Source organism: Fusarium pseudograminearum, chromosome 1 (genome assembly GCF_000303195.2).
Source record: "Fusarium pseudograminearum CS3096 chromosome 1, whole genome shotgun sequence".
Taxonomy (NCBI): Eukaryota; Fungi; Ascomycota; class Sordariomycetes; order Hypocreales; family Nectriaceae; genus Fusarium; species Fusarium pseudograminearum.
This window is the reverse complement of record NC_031951.1, coordinates 3,571,345-3,590,433: the sequence shown is the minus strand read 5'-3', so window position 1 is coordinate 3,590,433 and position 19,089 is coordinate 3,571,345. Positions and strand designations below refer to the sequence as shown.

Genomic DNA, 19,089 nt, shown 5'->3' with positions numbered 1-19,089 from the left:
ATAGAGTTTTATAATTAATAAGGCAGCCTTATAGCCTTACTTAAAAGTCTATTTTTCTTATTATTAAATTACTAATACTATACTATTAAGGGCATCCTTCTTAGATAACTTGCTACTACATATCAGTGAATAAACTCATGTGTAAATGTTATTGAAATCTCATAGAAGCTATAACAGTTATAGCCCACATGATGGAGTTCATTGTGCTGTCGTGTGTGTTGGAAATCCTAAGTTATTGTAAAAAGAACCTTAGTAGATGATTTAGAATTTTCAAATCTACAGAGACAGATAACATTATTTGGTGGTTGGTACAACTTTAATGGCAATTTTGCTTTCAGATAACATAATTTTTTTAATATCACTGAGTAACTTAAGAAGGCTTGAGCTCCGGTTAGAAGTCAAAAAATAGATGAATATGTAAATATGTTAATAGAAGTGATAAGATGAAAAAGCACCAATAATACATGAAGATATCCAGGCAGTCGAGGCAACCACCATTTCAGTGCCAAGGTGGCCCCTCCTTCCGTGAATGTTAGCCTGTAACCCCACCATCAATCCCAGCTCAGTCAGCCCAACAGCGTCCAGCATTCGACTTTCCCATCAGCCTCGCATACTCGAAACCTACACTACAGTCTTCGTCGCTCTTCTTCGCGAACTGCAATAAGACATCAAAAACAACAGACCCGAACACTACACCACAACCGCAAACATGTTGATCAAGTACGTCACCGAAACTTCGACGTCATGCAGGCACGCAGCTAACTTTGCGATTCAACAGGGTCCGAACATTGACCGGCAAGGAGATCGAGCTCGATATTGAGTCGGATTACAAGGTAATATTGAACAAGCGCTTCGTAATTGGAGTAGAAGGGGTAAAGGAACTTGTGCTGACTGCTTTTAGGTCTCCCAGATCAAGGAGAAGGTCGAGGAGAAGGAGGGTATCCCGCCTGTTCAGCAGCGACTCATCCATGGCGGCAAGCAAATGTACGTTACACACACCCACTCGCAAATGTCCACCAGCTTATTGACATACTTTGTTCAGGACCGACGACAAGACCGCCGCCGAATACAACCTCGTTGCTGGAGACACTCTGCATCTCGTCCTCGCCCTTAGAGGTGGACGATGGCTAGCATAAATAGTATCTAACGATATTTTGGACTGTCGGGGCACATTCTAGTTCCCAATCCCGGGGCGCTTGGAGGTTCGGGAACCATATATACCAAGGAAGGACGTATGAACACACGCAATATACGACAGCTGTAGAACCAGAAGAGTCGAGTGTTGAGTCAGATGGGTGCTGAAGATGCGCAGAACGCTCCTGGTGAAAATCAACACTACTTAGAAGACAAACACAAGATGGGAATACCATAAATCAATTGATTGGTTGTCATTCGAGTTCTATGAAGCCTCACTATGCTTGTGTTTTCCGCTACCATCACTACACATAAATCGTCTGCTAAGACGAACACGTTCTATACCTAGTCTAGTTCACATGGATGGACTGGGAAATCATAGTCCTATTTGCATTGTTATGCTAATCCTCGAGTTTGTTTCTCAGCCGTTGAAATCACCCGTTGTAACTCATACGCCTGCCAGTAATGCATGTAGCGACGATGATAGTATCTCGCTTGGTAAAAACGCCCCAGTATACCACCACTAACGTGCTTGAAAATAAAACCAAAGAAACAAAAAGAAAATGTCGCTCTGAGCTTTATGCTCGTCTCTTGGGCTTATGGAAGATATCAGTGCCCTTGCGCTTCCGCGGGTTAACGGCAGAAAAAGGTCGTGCGACAGGGGCGGGTGGAGATGAAGACGGGCCAGGCTCGGGTGAAGAGGACAGGACTGTCTGTTCAGGGCTAAGGGATCTTTTTTCCTGTTTGACTGGCCGGGATGACCGAGGCTGCGAGGGTGTTGCGGCGGCCTTAGGTTGAGGGCCTTTATAACTGTTGGACAGGAGACCAGATCGCTTGACACTGGTTGCCGGTCTGCTTGGACCAGGAGCCGGCCTCCTTGGAGCGGATGAAGATGGCCGGGAAGCAACCTTTCGAGGAGGTGAAGGGTCGTCATCAAACAAATCGTCGCCATCACCGTTGTCATCATCCGAGTCCAGGTCCGAGATGTATTGCGCTCGCTCCTCATGAGCTGCGACTACATCAGACGGTGTCGGCTTCGAAGGAGCCCGAATTGCTGGCTGAGACGCTCTCTGGTAGTCATTAACCATAGCGATAGGGGCTTTTCGAAGTTTCGTAATGGCGTTTGATGCCTGCGTCGGCCTCGACAATTTGCCATGAATGCTGGCGATTTCCTTTGTCTCCCTTCGCACCTTGCGCATAACACTAGCGCCGTTATTGGTCTTTGTGCGACTGCCCCTTGTAAAGGCGAGTGTGCTACCGTTGGAGTCTCGCGGGGCTCCCCATGGTTTCTTTGTTCCGACCCTGCCTCCTTGGGGCAGTAGCCTCCTATCCTCGATAATCGTGGTTTTGTGTTTGGCCTGCTGAAGGCCAAGCAAGTCGTTTCTGAGCTTGGCCTCACTCTCATCAAGAGCTTTCTGGTGGGCTGCTTTGTACTTATCGTAGACTCGATACCATTGCGTTGGGTCCGGAGGCTTGAAAGCCTTTTGTTTGAGTTCCATTGGGAAATGTTGCTTGATAAGCTTGAGCCATACCTCGCCGGTCTCGCCTTGGATTTGCGGAGAGTTGATTTCGATTTTGCGTAGTAGCTTGGGGTTGTCGATCTTGAGGAGGAGGGTGCGGACGGTTTTATAGAGGAGGAAGTCGCCGACGCTGTCGACTGAGCGGATGTTCTTTATACATGCCGCGATGGCAAGCTCGGCGAGAGACTTGACTGGCATGTTGAAGTTTGGGTACGAGAGATTATGTGTATGGGGGTTCGGTTCGATTGCTCGTTTCGACTTCTGATGATGTTATAAACGACGGTTGTGTCACGTTGCTGAAGGGTTGTCGCGAGAGTGTTCGAGGATAGGTAGTGAGAAAGTAGTAATGTATGAATCAAGGACTAAGTTGTGAGAGGAAGGGGGGTGATTAAATGTAGAAACTGGCGCAATAGTTGGTAAGCATTGTTGTGCGTGTTATCAACACATTGCTAATGTAGGATCTGGTCAGGATTCTTTGTTAATACGTGTTGTCAGAAGTTGAAGGGAAGGGAAGTTGTTGGAAGCTGAGGCACGACGTACTAAGTTGTCGAAGATGTAATAGGCGAGGCTTCTTTTTGGGTTCGGGGTGCAGCTGATGTTACATGGGTCTTTACCTTGTTGGTTCAAGTGCAGAATGACTTTGAAAAAGAAACAATGGGGATCTGCAGATGACTGACACAAACGAGCGTGAAACAATAGAGGGGGGCTAGGTGGTCGTGTGTTGCAGTATTTATGTAATTCAAAATTACGTCTCCACTCAAAGTCATGCCGAGTTATTTTTGGTAGGTAGTTTGACATGACCTCCACTAAAAGGCATGGTCCAGTGGCCCGTGCATATTCCCACCTCCAGGCTTACTACAGTATGTACCTACCTTCTATGAGTCCAAGTCGCAGGGCAACAAAAAAGTTAGCATTAGGCTTTGGCATTGTGTTAAAGTTAGTACTATGCCATCCAACGTCGCTACCCTGTAGCCCTACGTTTTGAAATGTTCTTTAACTTGATACCAGCCACCTAACTTATGACAATAACTGGTAAGTTATAAGACGGAGCACTTGCAGCTCTTCTCTATAAGTTAGGTAATGTATTTTTCTTTAATATTTGATTGTAAACTCCTTTCATACCTACCTAAATTGTGGAGTCGCCATTGGGAGGCTAAAGTCATGACAAAGTACATACATACAAAGGCAGGGCCCGCTTTAGTGCATTTTTAGCTCCAACTGCCTGTACTCTCTCTTACTCTGTGTGTTATATCTCCTTCTGCACGCGCTCGTCACCAATCACAAACCTATCTCCAACATCAACCAACATCATGGCCGAACCATACATTAAGCAGGACCCTCACATCAAGGCCGATCCCGATGCACCAGCGGTGGAGGAGGATTTATACGAAGATGCTGGCGACCTCGAGTTTTACGACAAGAATGCTGGCGCTTTCGAGACGCTCTACCTAGCTCGCGTTCCTCGATACATGTGGGAAGCTTGGTACAAGCTCACCGAACGACTGGGCGACGACGACGAGATTCAAATTGGCACTCTGCGAACATGGACCAACCAAAAGCCAGATGGCACCTCGGATGTACGTTCTTGACCCCGGCAGACAGGAAAGGCATGATGATGGCATCATACTGACACAAAGGATAGACCAAACTTCGTATGCTTCTCTCTGCCAACTGCCCTGAGCACCAGACGCTGCCTCGCGAATACGACCTCGAAGTACTGGAGCCCAACGTCAACAATCACTTCATCTTCAGTGAGGAGGATTTGCCCGGTTTCAAGGCGCGCAGCAAGGCGCGACAGGATGCTGCCGCTGCCGGCATTCCCGCCTCATTGCTAAGGCAGAGACAAGCCAACAACGGATCAGATCGACCGACGTACGACCGCAAGAGCCGATACCAGCCATACTACCGAAAAGCTGTTCCCAGTAAGTGCAACTGTGGATGTTTTGTGATAGACGAAAGAATGGATGGTTAATTATTGCCACAGAAAGGACAAAGATCTTTGGCAAGATTCATTATGACGTTCGCGTGGAACCTCGCGACATTAGGGAAGAAGAGCGACTGCTTCAGCAGAAGCTGCTAGAAGCAGAAGGAAACAAGTCCAAGCTCCAAATCATCAGCCAAAGCGCAGCATCATCCATTGTCGCCCCCGGAAGCGCAGGTGCAGTCAGCTGGGGTGGCAGCTTTATCGTAAGTTTCTTTTCTCGGTCTCTAATTCCAATTCAAACCATATTAACAAAATTTACAGAAGAACACTGCATCTACAGCCAAGCCAAAGAAGGGCGAGGTTTTCAAGGCCGCTCGTATTCCAGAAAACCAGCTTCTGGATCTTATCTTCGAGTGTTTCAGGCAGTATCAGTATTGGTCCATGAAGGCGTTGCGCCAGAAGCTTCAACAGCCTGACCAGTACCTGCGTCAAGTGCTTGAGAAGATTGCGGTTCTCAACAAGAGCGGCCGATTTGCCAACCATTATTGCTTGAGTGACGCTTACCGTGACAAGGGCGGCGCAGAGGCCCAGGAAGCTGCTGCCGAGCCCATGGACGACGACGATGATGACGAAGAGATGGAAGACGTACTGCCAGCAGCTTAGTATGCTCCTCCGCGCCATTGAGACCTAGGAAACGAAAAAAGGTAGAATTTGATTCAGAGAGTTAAGTGAAGGACACTATTTAATGCGGTGTTGCAATGGATTCAAACAAGGATAGGGTTTTTAGAGCATGATACCCTTTTAGCCTATAGATTACCAGAAGTAGTCAATTGTTCAGCGAATTGCCTTTTGCTCTTGCGGTTCACTTATCACTGTTGTCTTGTATCCAGCTTGAAAGCTGGATAGCTACACAACAGCGGGAAGCTTGGCCAAGCTACTACTGTTGCTTGTTTGCTGTGATCCACTCAATGTCACTATTTCGAGAACAACTACGTAATGATCTTCCCCGCAATGTGTAGCTACCTAAGGTCAGGTAGCTTTCTTCAGCACTAATAAGACTTTAAACTGACCAGAAGTGCCTTGCAAAAAACCAAAATAAGATTGAGTCAGCTGCTGGTACCCAGCGAAAGGTTGTTTTTCAGAATCTTGACTCAAATGCTTGTGCTCATATCTCTTCTCCACTTGTTGATCATCTCGGCAACTTTGCTTACAACAACCTCAACTCAAACTCAAGACTACCTTTACTACTCCTCCTGTTACAAGATGCATCTGGTATTCGACTTCGACGGAACAATCACTCAGCAAGACTCGATCGGGGAGCTTGCCCGCTCAGCCATCGAGATACAGCGGAACAGGAAAGGCCATGATCTCCAGGCTTCATGGGACCAAGTGGTCCAAGCCTATATCGCCGATTACAGACACTACAAGGAGAATCACCCATCGCCAGAGGATACGCGTATATGCGTGGACCAAGAGTTTGAATTTTTGTCGGGAATGAAAGACGTGGAGGAGGCATCGTTGCAGCGTATTGCCGAGTCACAAATATTCGAAGGCTTGGACGCTAAGACGCTGTCGCAAGCGGGAGCCGACGCCGTTCAAGCTGGAAGGATAAAGATCAGAGACGGTTTCACGGAGGTCATGAGATTAGTGGAGGATAGAAACTGGAGCGTGAGCGTTATATCGGTCAATTGGTCCCGTTCCTTTCTTCGAGGTGCTCTATTGCCACACACGCTCGATGTCATTGCCAACGAACCAGCCATGGACGGAACCATCACCGGACCCGAGTTCTTCAACGGACGAATGACAAATGCAAAAGAGAAGAAAGAGGCCCTGAAGCATCTTAATAAAGAGAAAGACGGGAAAGTGATTTACTTTGGGGATTCGACAACAGATATGGAGTGCTTGCTCGCGGGAGGGGTTGTGATATCGGACGATGAAGAATCTCCTTTGTTGAAGGCGTTGAAGAGAATCAAAGTCAATGTCCCACATGTTAGTGACAAGAGCGAAAGAGACGGTAAAGTGAAATGGGCAAGAAACTTTCGCGAAGTATTGGATAGTGGACTGTTGAATGAACAGGCATAATAGTTAGTCAAAGGACTCCTTGTCTTTGTGAAGGACCTTAACCTTTAACAAATTGTTCCTCTTTGTTTCTAAATTAAACTGACATTAGTTGTCCGCACATATTGAACAATGCTCAACATGCATGAATTTGGGCACGGATGAACCTTGTGATCTGTACAGCAACGTGAGCTGTTCACGCCAGTGACGAAGCTAGTGCAAGAACACATTAACACTGAAATGAAATTCGTGTTGACAAAGTAAATATCCGGGCAAAAAGAAACGAGGTTCTCCTTGTACAGATGAATGAGTCCTGTTTGCTTGTTGATGTGACTGCCTGTACATAAAGAACATGACCTCTTCACAAGAATATGGTTTCTGTGAACACCAACACAGACCAACACTTCACAATATTACCAGATGGTATAAAAGAAAACGACACAATGCTCGATTCTCTACTATATTCCGTCCTCTCCAACAGATACCGATACAGAAGAAACCAATACCCACCACTGTTGCTAGCTACACCACCACCTTCTTCGTCGATCAACCGCCAACATGTGTTTATACGCCCGAGTCGTCTTCGTCTGCGCCCACGAGCGCTGGGGTTTATGTGTGAAGAAGTGCCAGATCGCCGAGGACTTTCAGGCGAACAAAACCGACCAAGACTGCTTGGTAAAAAGCCCTCACGTGCCTACATCGCGAAAGTTGCAGAGAAAGTGCAACAGATGTACCGCGATGGAAGACAAATTCGGCCAAGCTAAGAAGAGCATCGAGGATGTTAGACTGGCATTGAAGAAGATCAGTGAGGAAAAGGCGAAGAAGGAGATTGAAGAAGGAAGCAAGACGAGACCGGCTGTGGGAGTAGATTGTGGCCATGAGCTGGAGGTTATCAGTGAGGAGGATGAAGAGACTGGAGAAGAGTCTGAGATGGGAGATGGATCTTCCTCGGCGAGTGGTTCATGTGCATGTTAGATATGGATGATGAGGATATGAGTGCCCGTTGTTTGTTTGGTTTGGAAGATGGAAAGGAGTATCGATACCCTGGATTACATAGAATTGAATCTCATTCATGATCAGTCACAGAACAAGCTGATAACAAAGCCGACCAAGTTGATTATAACCTATTGTGAATATCTGTAGTAATTCGTATCTATCTCAACGTTGGGCAGCAAGGCTGTACAATATAACAACTTTTTGTCTTAATCCGGTTATCAGTGCGAAGAAAATGAGTCTCGTGATGTTGGTTCCATGGATTTCAACGTCAAATGTCACTCTACCAAAGCCTGCGCCTCAGTTGAATACCCCGTATTTACGCCCGAGATAAACCCAGAACGGCAACTCGCTTACAGAGACAACAAGTTCCCCATATCTTAGCCAATTGGTGTACAGCATGTCACTGCTTGCTTGATCTTCTGGGAACCCTTCTTCTCTCCCCCGGATCTAGTTCGACTCAGCCACCGCCGAGATGCTCCGATCCCCCGTCCCCGGGTGGGTCTGCCTGTCATGACCCCGGAGGTTCTATCGCCGTCCTATTCGCCGATCCGATATTATTTGACGGATCTCTGGGCCGTGGAAAGGAACATGAGACATTCTAGAGTCTCTTGACGATTCAAAGGATGGCCCCATGACGCTACTATGTGTTGCCTGAACTCATGGGGGAATAAGGTCGGGCTCCCAATGGACCAGGCACCCTGGCAACAAGTCTCTTGGCAGTCAGCTTGAGAGGAGAGACAATTCACCAAATTTCATACATAACATGCTCGACCCGCCGCTGGACGAATAGTGTCTTTTCATTACATGCAGTTGGAAAGGAGTTCACGTACCTTGTCCGCTTATATCGATCCGTCCCCCCCACCGACATTACAGACAGTCCCAAACTTAACTTGACATCCTTTGGTCAAAGATTCTCATGAACAGCGACTTCTCGGCCCCGTTCAAAAGGGTCGCCGTTCTTCTCAGGTCCCGCAAGACTACGTTGTCCATTTCGGGCGGCGGCGCGAAACCGCCCTAATGGGGTTCGTTCACCACGGCTTAAATCTGTTCAACTACGACCAAAAGGTCTGTTCTAGCCAAGTCTTGATCACGGGCAACGACACTCCATCAAACATTGAGTATGATGAGTATGTTGTTTACAAACGTCCTAAAGAGTCTGGCCCTGCACATGCATCTGCTCCTGCGACTCTGAGTCATCCTTGGGCACAAGACGATGAGCACATCACTCACCACTTTACCCGCGATGACACTCCGGGAACTACCATCTTCGATCTAGCATTTCGTCATGGATATATGCTTGACCGAGAAGTCAGTATAGCTGCAATTGAAATATGAAATAAGTTGACTAATTAGTTCCAAGGGCACTTTTCGAAAGCCAGACGCCGATGAAGCACCTTCAGCTGGCATGGAAGGCCGGATTCGAAGAGTGTAAGTCCCGCATTTTAATCATAAAATACAATTCTCTAACCATTCGCAGTATTTGCTTTAAGCGCAAAACCATTTACGATGGTAACCGCGAGATTCTCAGCATGACAGTCGATGACCTTGCTGCCATGAATCTTCACCCTGCCACTCTACAGTACTCAACACGTACCACTACGGAGTCAAGATTCTGGTCCAAAGACAGATCTCAACTGAGTAAGTTCACTTGCAGTTGTACAGAGACCATCTTCTAACGACGTATCCAGGCATCATTCTCGCGTTTTCAGAGATGCCAAAGACGCCTTGTGACTTCCTTTCCATGACATACAATGTTAGTGAACGCTCTGCAACTATCCTGGTTCGTCAGTCATGGGAGCCAAGACGCCACAACATGGACGACCTCGACGAGTACGATCACCGTCTGGAGTCATGCAGAACCCATTGGGCGCATCCTCTCATCACGCCAGTGGTGCTACTTCAAGTGCAATTCATGCGATGCGAAGAAGCTGTCAGCGAGAACAACTCTAACGTAGCCCATTTGGAATACGACGTCAGCAACATTGCCGGTTTCGACGCAACAGACACTGGAAGACGTCTCAGCAGGACCTTCAGCAATGGAAAGGACGGAGAGAGAATTGCATGGGGTCCCATGACCATGACCAAGCTCATGAAGAGAGCACACGAAGTTCTCAAGGATACTATCAAACTTCTTGACACCATTCGATGGATGGAGCGAGCTATCAAAGTTCTGATACTGGCTGGCGACGAACTCAACGAACGGGTGGGAAACAGCTTGTGTTTCGGCCAGGATCTTAGCATGCTGAGCCCCAACATTTTGGACCCTTCAGGAGGACCGCCTCCAGTAAGTCCGGTTCTTCCACCCAGACAGCTCCCCAAGCTTCAATTCCCGGACGAGATCACGGATGGCGATTCATTGGGACCCCATTGGCATGAGATTAGGCAGTACCTTGATGGATTGCTGCGTCTGTGTATGGGCCTTGAGACTGATAGACGCATGTCGGAGGCAAGATGCCGTGCTCAAATCGATATGGTAAGTAACAGTCACATCTGCTTTCTTCGAAACGACAAATACTCATTGTATACTACAGATCTACAGTAAGATGGCACAGGAAGACAATATTTTGAACGCTCGAATGGCTGTGGCATCCTCCCGTGACAGCTCTTCTATGAAAGCACTGGCTGTCATAACTGCTATCTTCCTCCCCGGCGAGTTTCTCGGCACACTCTTCGGCATGTCCATGTTTGACTGGCTCGGCCCAGACGAAGAAGGCGACGACAGCGCGAACCCCATGACCTACGCAGTGAAAGTGAATCGATTCGGGCAGAATTTCTGGTACTACTGGGCTACCGCCGTACCCCTTACCATCACGATTCTCGTCGCATGGCGAGTTTGGTGGGTTAGCCAGGACCGCTACTTTCGACGCCATCTATCCCAGGAGCTCAGCGAGGAGAGATACTGGACTGCTGATGGGAAACCTCGACAGCTTGAACGTAGTTTTCTCTGGGACTTCTTTTATCTTTCCGCGAGGCGGGATGAGAAGCCGCGTGCAGTGGCAGCGGAGGAACTGGCTGAGCTTGAGACTGTCAACTCTACTATGAAGGAAGGCTACGATGGGGGGCTGCCTCGGACTACGAGTGTGAGGCAGAGACAGATCCTTGAGACGAGGAAGTGGAGTCTTCATCAGAGGGGGGCGAATACAGTTGTATAAGTCATCGGGTCTGTAGATACAATGTTGGTTTAGTCGAGCACAATGCGTGATGTTTATGATTTTGCGATGAGATATAATTCGGATACCTTGAAATTAATTCCTGCTCTTATTATTTACAAATTGATGCGCTTACTTCGGAACATCATCCCACTACAGACCACGGAAATATTACATAGCTCGTTCTCAATCCGAGGCAAGACTCTTGAAACGATAAGTTACATGCTGTTGATAGAGAGCACTTACACCACCTCGACTTGGAATGGCCCATTGTAAGTAGTCTGCCACATGACCCCTCTTGCGTATGACGCTCTGAGGCATTGATGAAATGATATGACATGCATACATGCAACAGTGACATCAAGTGATGTTCTGTAAACTGGTAGTTGCATACTACTCAATGAAAAGAGCTGTGTTTGGTGCCTCATCCATACATGACAGAGGCTGTGCATAACTAAAAGACGGGGAACTAGAGGCATGACCGATGTCTTGTATCAGGGATAGACAGCAGAGTTTTTTGATGCAACCGGCCGGTCGGAGGGTTTCTAAATCACAAATTATGGGCAACTGGAATGCAGATTGCCAATTCGGGCGCCATTAGAGGGCATCACGATGGCTTCACTAGTTCAGTCTCAGGGTCAGTCATGGTCTAGTGATCTGTCATCACCGCCGCTAGTTCAGCCACAAGGCAAACAGCATGGATCGGGAGCAGGCAACAAAGGAATAAGAAAGAAAAAAATTCTGTTTATTTCAAATCATCAACGCTTGGACGTTGTGAAAGAGGCAGAGTTGGTTGTGGTACATACGTCCAACCGGTTTATACCGTTGACGAGTCCAGAATGAGCCTCGGCGACGCCTTTGCAAACGTCTGGTTTCTGGATCATGATCTAGACCCTTGAAACTCGGTGTCTTTTGTTTTCTCGTGATTGTCTTGTTGGAGATAGAGACAGTGCTGTCAAGTTGTAAGTGAATCATTGAAGGGGGTTTCTGCGCCCTTGACGTAGCGGAAGCGCAAGGGAACCCTCAGACATTGGGCGGGAGCGGCGTCTTACATGCCCTGACAAGGGCCGAGAGGAACAATAGATTGTTTGTTCCCTTGTTAGAATCTAATATATAGACAATAAACAACTTGGCGATTATCCTTTAACTCTACCTCCTGTGAGTACCTATGATCAATGAGTCAGCAGCCATAGACATCGAATCAGGCAGGAACGAGTAACGGGCCAGGCACAGGAACAGGAACAGGCAGGAACAGGACAAGATTGGAAGGTGCAGAAATCGATTTAACAGAAGGAGGCTTGCGCAGGAACGACTGCCACTACTTACCTTGCTGCACCTAATTAAGGCAAGTCCACATAAACTTTATCATTCCATATCATCACCACCATCACTCACCACGCACTAACACCGGACTCGCCCAAAATAACCAGTATTAGGCGTATAGAACTTATTCGAAGCCCAATCAAAATCTGTTCCTCCCGTCTCACATCTCAAAAGTCCTACTGAAGTCTTAAACTCTGACCATCCTCTCTAGTGTCATCATCCACTGGTTCCAGACGCTAAGCGCATTCCTCATCAGGGTCCCAAGACATACCAATTCCACGTTTTAGGGGCTTGTGGCGCTCAATAAGCTCAAAGACCTTCATCTTCATGTCTCATCCGGCGTCGAGACACCCTCAATCGAGAACGGAATCCCCTAGATGGGGGGTCCAACGATGCTTTCCGTAGCATGCTTGGGCGTCGTCTTCCCACTGATACGCATCCAACATACGCTTTCGTCAACATGCTATACTCCTTCAGGGTCGACTACTTATCCTTAACCGACATAGATCAAGTGGCGTCCCTTCATAATGTCCAATGTAATAAATTTGCCTCTATTCCCGTGTCTCACTCTCTTGGCTCCCCTTCACTTCCTATTGATCTCACCCTTGAGCCATTCCTTTCCCATCATTATCCAACCAACGTCATTCGTTCCTTGCAAGTCTTCTCTCTCGTTCTCTTATACTACAGTGTGTTCTCATCATCCGGTTCCGTCACCCTGGTTTCTGTCTCACTACCAGCCTGCCTTCAGTATCTTGTCTTAGCTTAAACTCCCTCACAAGACTGTTGGACCCCTTGAACCACTTTCTGAACACTATCTCATATTTCACGAGGTGTCACTCTTTTACAATCACCTTGTATCATTTGCTTATAAGAAGCATTGATACTTACTTGACTTTTATTTCGACCTACCCTCACTATCCATCATATAGACATCCACAAGTCTGAGAACGATTACACTCAAGGACAGACCTCCTTACCCAAGACTATTCGAGTATCGGATATGCTCAACCAAATCTTTCTCATTGCGCCTCTCTTGGTGCAAGCAGCCTTGGCTGTCCCGTCAGTGGAACCCAGACACCAACACCTTCATGGCCACATGGAGCACTCACACGGTACCAGGACCACTATGTCAACTACCGTCCGTCGTCAAGTAGAACAAACCAACGAGGCAGTGCCGCAGTTCATCCCACCCAAGATGCCTTATGCGCTCAAACCTCAGACCAGGGTAGCCAAGCCTACTGCTGCAGCTAGTGATGACAATGACGATGGCAATACAGTACCTGAGTTCATTCCACCCAGGATGCCCTTCAACTCAAAGGCTGTTCAGCAAAAGTCGACCAACGAGCAAGCTAGCCCCCAAAGGCTCGCCTCAGTTGCCTCTGTCAACAACAAGAAAACGACTGCAAAAGACACCAAGGATACAAAGGACAAAAAGGAAACTAAAGAAACAAAGGACTCAAAGAATACCAAGAGCACTAAAAACACCAATGCTCAAAAGCTTGCACAAGTTCAGGACGATGATGATGACAAACTGCCTACTTTCATCCCACCTCGATCACCTTTCCGAGGTCCCAAAAAGCCCCAAGCAACCCAAACTATCCCTAGAGACACGGTTCCCGAGTTCATTCCTCCCAGAAACCCCTGGGCTCAATCCAAGTTCAACACGCGCTCAACAGACAGCGATGATCAAGATGACCCCGAAGAGACCGATGCCCCTGACTCTGATCAGAGGGCGTCTCGAGTCGATCTTTTGAAGCGCGATGGCGAAGATGAAGACGATGAGTATTTTCTAGAGGAAGGTGATGACGAGTTCAGCCCTTCGGACTTCCCCAATCTTGGTGAACCTGAAGACGAGGATATTGTTGATGATTCGAATCAACACTCCGAGGACGCCCCTGCTGCCAACATGTCCAAGCAGCAGGGAGATCCTGAGGAGGGAATCAACGTCCAGGGTGAAGAGAACACCAAGAACTACTTTGGTGGTAACTTCGATGACGAAGACGCTGAAAACACTCCCACACGTCTAGAGGCCCGGGGTGTTGCAAAGCGCAACATGCTTTATTTCACGAACTGGTGAGTTCTTGTACATCTCTCAATCATTAATGAGTGCTAATAATGAAGAACTAGGGGTACTTACGAAGGTTTCGATCCCCAAAACCTTCCGGTAAAGGAGATTACACACGTACTTTACTCCTTTGCCAAGGTAAATGCCAAAGATGGAACAGTGTGAGCATATATGAACCATTCAACCAGGGATTAGTTACTAACAAAAAGCCAGACAATCATCGGATCCTTGGGCAGACGTAGAAAGGACATATCCGGGCGACAATGGAGGTGGAAACAACGCATATGGATGTGTTAGGCAGCTGTACATTCTCAAAAAACAGAACCGCAATTTGAAGGTAGTTTTACCACAAAAGCACCAATACCTTAAAATGACAATGCTAAGACGTATAAACAGGTGCTAATTTCAATTGGTGGCTTTGATGGAAGTCCAGCACTCGCCTCTGGCGTGAGTACACAGAATGGCCGAAAGCGATTCATCTCGACTGCCATCAAGCTCATCACCGACTGGGGATTTGATGGGATCGATGTTGACTGGGAATACCCGGTCAACGCTCAGGAGGCTCGGAACTACGTTCTGATACTCAACGGTCTTCGGAAAGCTCTGGACAAATATTCACAGGACAACAAACTAAACTATCGCTTCCTGCTCACAGTAGCCTCACCCGCAGGCTCAAGCCATTACAACACTATGGACCTCAAAAAGATGGACCCCTGGGTTGATGCCTGGCACCTCATGGCTTACGACTATGCTGGCCCTTGGGACTCTACTACTGGTCATCAAGCGAATGTCTTTGCGTCAAAGAAGAGCCCCCTTTCAACAAAGTTGAGCACTGATGCAACTCTTAATGACTATATCGCTGCTGGGGTGTCTCCCAACAAGATTCATCTGGGCATGCCTCTTTATGGCCGTTCCTTCGCTAACACGGCCGGTCTGGGCAAACCTTACGATGGCGTTGCCGGCTCTCCTGCCAAGCAAGGGGTCTACCTTCTCAAAGACCTGCCTCGACCCGGAGCAGTGACTACCTACAACGCAGATCTCATGGCTAGCTACACATATGATAGAAAGAAGCGGGAGCTTGTGACCATGGACGATCTCAAGTCAGCTCAAGCTAAAGCTGGCTATATCAACGAGCGAAATCTCGGTGGAGCTTTCTATTGGGAAGCCAAGGGTGACAGATCTGGGTCTGCAAGTGTTGTTGCTGGAGTCGGACGCACCCTTGGCGCGCTCGAGAGAAGCAACAATCTTCTCAAATACCCTACGAGTATATATGAAAATATTCGGAACAATAGGCCTTGATATGGCGCGGTGCGCTAGCTATTTCCTTTGTACCCAAACTTTGTACGGATATCTGGTGTGCTTGGAGTCTTGGTTCGGTTTTCATTTGTCACATTTGTCTTTATGGGATGTGACTGGGATATTGTCACTTGTAGACTATAGATAAAAAAAGCCTTCGTTAGATAATGATATACACTCGTTCATTGAACAACTTTCTATTTGCACTCTAAGATGTGAGGTGTACAAGGCAAAAAAAGGCCAAGTAACAAATAGACCAAGGCCCAGCCAGCATGGGCATACTTGTCAAATTTGGTGATACTGTATTCTGGTATTATCATTCTTTGAACTATTTCCACTGCTCCTAGTCTACAGCTCTTTCTACACCTCGCAGGCAGGGGGTAGTCTGACGTACTACAGCCAGCCTCGATGATGGAAGCAAGTATCAAAAACTCTTGCAAAAGAATTACAAGTCCAGAAACCAACCTTGGTCGAAAAGAAAAGGGAAAGATTACAAAAAACTCCTGTGATAACAAAAGACGCGCCATTCTCCGACGTCTTGACCCATTTCCCATCTTTCCTTTCAACACTCATCCCCTTCCCCCTTTTCCACCGATTGCTTCTCCTTATCACTGATATGAGGCCGAGGGCATTTCTACATGTCCTGAGGAGTACCGGAAGTATCGACGCCATGGAAGGCATCGCCGAACGCTGAATCATCCATGTCCATGCTTAGATCGAGGCCTTCGCCCAACTCGCCTGCAGAGCCATCTAGCGTTGGGCCATCGAAGCCGGCGAGAGCATCGCCTGCTGTGTCGAGGTCGCCCAAGGAGCTGAAGTCGTTCTGATCAAAAGAGACGGAGCCTCCGGGTGTTCCGGCGGCCGGTGTGGCACCAGCAGAAGCGGTCTTTGCTACCGATCTGGTGGCATCGATTCCTGGCGCGACAGGTGTGTTCGCGTTGACGGAGGCGGTGCCAGATCCAGGCTGTTGATCAGCCTGTTCGTTTGACGGGCCATCCTTGGGCACGACCACCCAATCTCCACTGCCAGTTCCTTGATCAGGGGCTGTAACATTCGAGTCCTTGAGTTCTTGTGTTCCACCCATGGCCACGTCACCAACAGGAACGGGCGCAGTGTTGGCGTTGGAGGGGGTTCCAACTCCAGATTGATTAGCTGATGCTTGGGGCTGGGGAGTTCCAAAGGCGTTCAGGGGTGTAGAGGTGGAAGTGTGCATCTGGTCTAGCAGTCCAGCAACAGTGCCGTCCATATCGATGTCAGACTCGCCAATCATGATACCACTGTTCTGCGAGCCAGACTGCGAGGGCTGGCGGGATAATTGTGAGGTGCCTGCCTGGGCGGGCTCCGGTGCTGGTGGCTGATAACCTCCATCTTGGACACGAAACACCGTCGGCTTGGGTTCAACCTTCTTCCCAGTGGCATTCTCAACCTCGGATACTATCTCTTCGACTGTTTTCGTGCTCGTGGGACGAGGGGCAGGGTCCTCATCATTAGGGTCGACCTTGCCCTCAATTCGCCAGACCTCTGTACCTGTGCCCTCAGTAATATTTCGAAGTTCCTTCTCCTTGGTGTTGAGCAAGGAGTTCTCCTTGAATTTAGCGAGAGCTTTAGCATGATCCGCCTGCATCCTCTCGATCTCGGACTTGGTAGAATCGATGTGATTATTAACTCGCTTTCGGAATTCCTCGGCCTTGTCAGGGTCCAGGCGGCCGATGTAGGGCTTCTCAGGCCCTGATGTGAAGGCCTCAACGCCTTGAGCCGGGAAGATTCCATCTGTCAGCGATGCTAATTCGCCCTTGAAACCAAGGTTGAGATCGGCTGGGGTGATTTGGCTTATACGGTAAGGAGACGAGAGGATTTCCTCCATCCACTCGTGGTTCTGTTGGTATCGGCTCAATGAAATCTCTCTTGGGGTGAGATGATCAAACATATCACCTCTGGAGACATCTTCTTCATCATCAAAAGCGGCCTCTGCCTGCGGAGCTCCTGGTAGAGGAGCCTGACCTCCCTGGCTCGCCGCGTGTCTTGGTCGCTTGGCAGGAGGACCCGGCGTAGGTTGTGTGGGATATGCCATCTGCTGAGGGACACCTCGGGGGGCCATTTGGGGAGGCACTGGCTGCCTTGTGAGATCTGGCAGCTGGGGCCAGTTGACCCGGTCGGACAACATAAACTCCTTGCGACGAATCTGACCAGCACGTTGCAAGAAATGACGCTGCTGCATAATATTGTTGACTCTTTCATCGAAGGGAATCATCGAGACAGGGACTCTGTCGTTGGGATCGGCAGGTCCGTAATGCACGATAAACAGACCGACGTCTGGTTGAGGAGGGTTGGGGTGGCCAGGGATGGGGACTAAGCGGCATCGTCGACGGGCGTGGAGAGCGTATTGTTCACCAGGGAAGTAGCCGGCCTTTTGGTAGTAAATTTCGAGCATCTGCATAGATTTAGCATTTGGTCTCCTCGTTGCATAATTCCATTCAACCTTACCAGTCCGTTACCCAGGTCATGCTTGTAGACCTGCTCTGGGGGAGCCCACACATAGCCATCTGTAGCGAAATTGGTCCCCAAGCGTTGAAGAGGCTGCCAAGTCAAGAGTATTGTGCCGTCGGTGGGCTTGTCGAGATATGTCCAGAAGAAAGGTGCTCGGTCTCGCGCGACTTGTGGTGCGCTCATAAGCCACTTGGCAACCTCGTTCAGGTCAAGCCGGGGCATCACCGGGTATCGAAATGACGAGATGAGATGAACATGGGGCATCTATAAACCTGTCAGAGGGATATTGCGACGACATTTTTCATTGTTGCGCGCGCCGGACAAAACATACGAGTTCCTGGGGAACGCCCTGGCTAGGATCTGGTTGAGCCATGCTGGGCGAGTGTCGCGATGGACAATTGCTGGTGTGTCGGTGTCTCTAATTACGCGATTAATTGTCTGTGAAGCTGCGCGCTGCAACGCCTTGGCCGTATGTTATTGCTGATGAGGCGATTGAGTTCAGAAAATAAGGGAATGGCGTGGCGCAGTCAACGATATGATTTGCGATGGAGTTGTTTGAAGAGTGATGCCCCTACGCGGCTCCAAACTTCTCGCGACAAGGCTGAAAGAAGATCACTGGCCAATGAGAGTGACTTTTATGTGGTGAACAAGAGTGGGTCCCTTAACATTCATGTTGAGGTATCAAGATAAGTAACATTCTGACATGAAATAATCGAGTCTTTTCGAATAACTATTTAACAAGAATATCTAAAGATAGCCATGACATTATAAGTTCTTCAGAAAATACTTCTTGAGGAACTTCTGGTTTTTTTGTTGCTGTTGTATTTGCGGCGGTGCACTATCAATCATGATACAATCAAGCCATGACCACAGGAATTTATCCCCAGAAGTACAACAGTAGTTGCTGTTTTATAATCTTTAGATCAGACATCACATCACTTTTGAAGAACAATCGCAGATATTATTTGACTTATTTTTTTTATTCTTCTGTTGGGATTCTAAACTCGAATCCGGATGTCATCACTGAACTTTCTAAATCCATACCAACTCATTCATCATTATCCTTGCAGCGCCAGCGATATTCCTGCGTTCCTAATCACAGATTTTTTTATAAGACGCAGCTATCGAGCTTCGTAC

At 48.1% G+C, this 19,089-nt stretch overlaps 8 protein-coding genes across 8 annotated transcripts; 6 read left to right on the top strand and 2 right to left on the bottom strand.

Annotated features, from left to right (window-relative positions):
- Window positions 1-709: 709 nt before the first annotated feature.
- Window positions 710-1,136, top strand: FPSE_09076 (uncharacterized protein; the record flags this gene model as incomplete). Its single annotated transcript, XM_009262193.1, has 4 exons — window positions 710-720; window positions 779-833; window positions 902-984; window positions 1,043-1,136. The coding sequence occupies 4 exons, from the start codon at window positions 710-712 to the stop codon at window positions 1,134-1,136; spliced, it is 243 nt and encodes an 80-aa protein (XP_009260468.1).
- Window positions 1,137-1,712: 576 nt separating this feature from the next.
- On the bottom strand, window positions 1,713-2,852 carry FPSE_09075 (uncharacterized protein; the record flags this gene model as incomplete). Its single annotated transcript, XM_009262192.1, has 1 exon — window positions 1,713-2,852. One exon carries the CDS (start codon window positions 2,850-2,852, stop codon window positions 1,713-1,715), a length of 1,140 nt encoding a protein of 379 aa, XP_009260467.1.
- A 1,112-nt stretch (window positions 2,853-3,964) lies between these two features.
- FPSE_09074 (uncharacterized protein) lies at window positions 3,965-5,241 on the top strand (the record flags this gene model as incomplete). Its single annotated transcript, XM_009262191.1, has 4 exons — window positions 3,965-4,231; window positions 4,297-4,576; window positions 4,639-4,841; window positions 4,900-5,241. The coding sequence occupies 4 exons, from the start codon at window positions 3,965-3,967 to the stop codon at window positions 5,239-5,241; spliced, it is 1,092 nt and encodes a 363-aa protein (XP_009260466.1).
- A 600-nt stretch (window positions 5,242-5,841) lies between these two features.
- FPSE_09073 (uncharacterized protein) lies at window positions 5,842-6,660 on the top strand (the record flags this gene model as incomplete). Its single annotated transcript, XM_009262190.1, has 1 exon — window positions 5,842-6,660. The coding sequence occupies one exon, from the start codon at window positions 5,842-5,844 to the stop codon at window positions 6,658-6,660; it is 819 nt and encodes a 272-aa protein (XP_009260465.1).
- A 534-nt stretch (window positions 6,661-7,194) lies between these two features.
- On the top strand, window positions 7,195-7,611 carry FPSE_09072 (uncharacterized protein; the record flags this gene model as incomplete). The annotated part of the gene is made up of 1 exon (XM_009262189.1): window positions 7,195-7,611. One exon carries the CDS (start codon window positions 7,195-7,197, stop codon window positions 7,609-7,611), a length of 417 nt encoding a protein of 138 aa, XP_009260464.1.
- A 1,038-nt stretch (window positions 7,612-8,649) lies between these two features.
- On the top strand, window positions 8,650-10,784 carry FPSE_09071 (uncharacterized protein; the record flags this gene model as incomplete). Its single annotated transcript, XM_009262188.1, has 5 exons — window positions 8,650-8,940; window positions 8,993-9,060; window positions 9,110-9,270; window positions 9,321-10,105; window positions 10,164-10,784. The coding sequence occupies 5 exons, from the start codon at window positions 8,650-8,652 to the stop codon at window positions 10,782-10,784; spliced, it is 1,926 nt and encodes a 641-aa protein (XP_009260463.1).
- Window positions 10,785-12,564: 1,780 nt separating this feature from the next.
- FPSE_09070 (uncharacterized protein) lies at window positions 12,565-15,468 on the top strand (the record flags this gene model as incomplete). The annotated part of the gene is made up of 5 exons (XM_009262187.1): window positions 12,565-12,790; window positions 13,034-14,177; window positions 14,232-14,330; window positions 14,383-14,506; window positions 14,566-15,468. 5 exons carry the CDS (start codon window positions 12,565-12,567, stop codon window positions 15,466-15,468), a joined length of 2,496 nt encoding a protein of 831 aa, XP_009260462.1.
- A 631-nt stretch (window positions 15,469-16,099) lies between these two features.
- FPSE_09069 (uncharacterized protein) lies at window positions 16,100-18,325 on the bottom strand (the record flags this gene model as incomplete). Its single annotated transcript, XM_009262186.1, has 3 exons — window positions 16,100-17,896; window positions 17,950-18,216; window positions 18,284-18,325. 3 exons carry the CDS (start codon window positions 18,323-18,325, stop codon window positions 16,100-16,102), a joined length of 2,106 nt encoding a protein of 701 aa, XP_009260461.1.
- Between the last annotated feature and the right edge of the window lie 764 nt (window positions 18,326-19,089).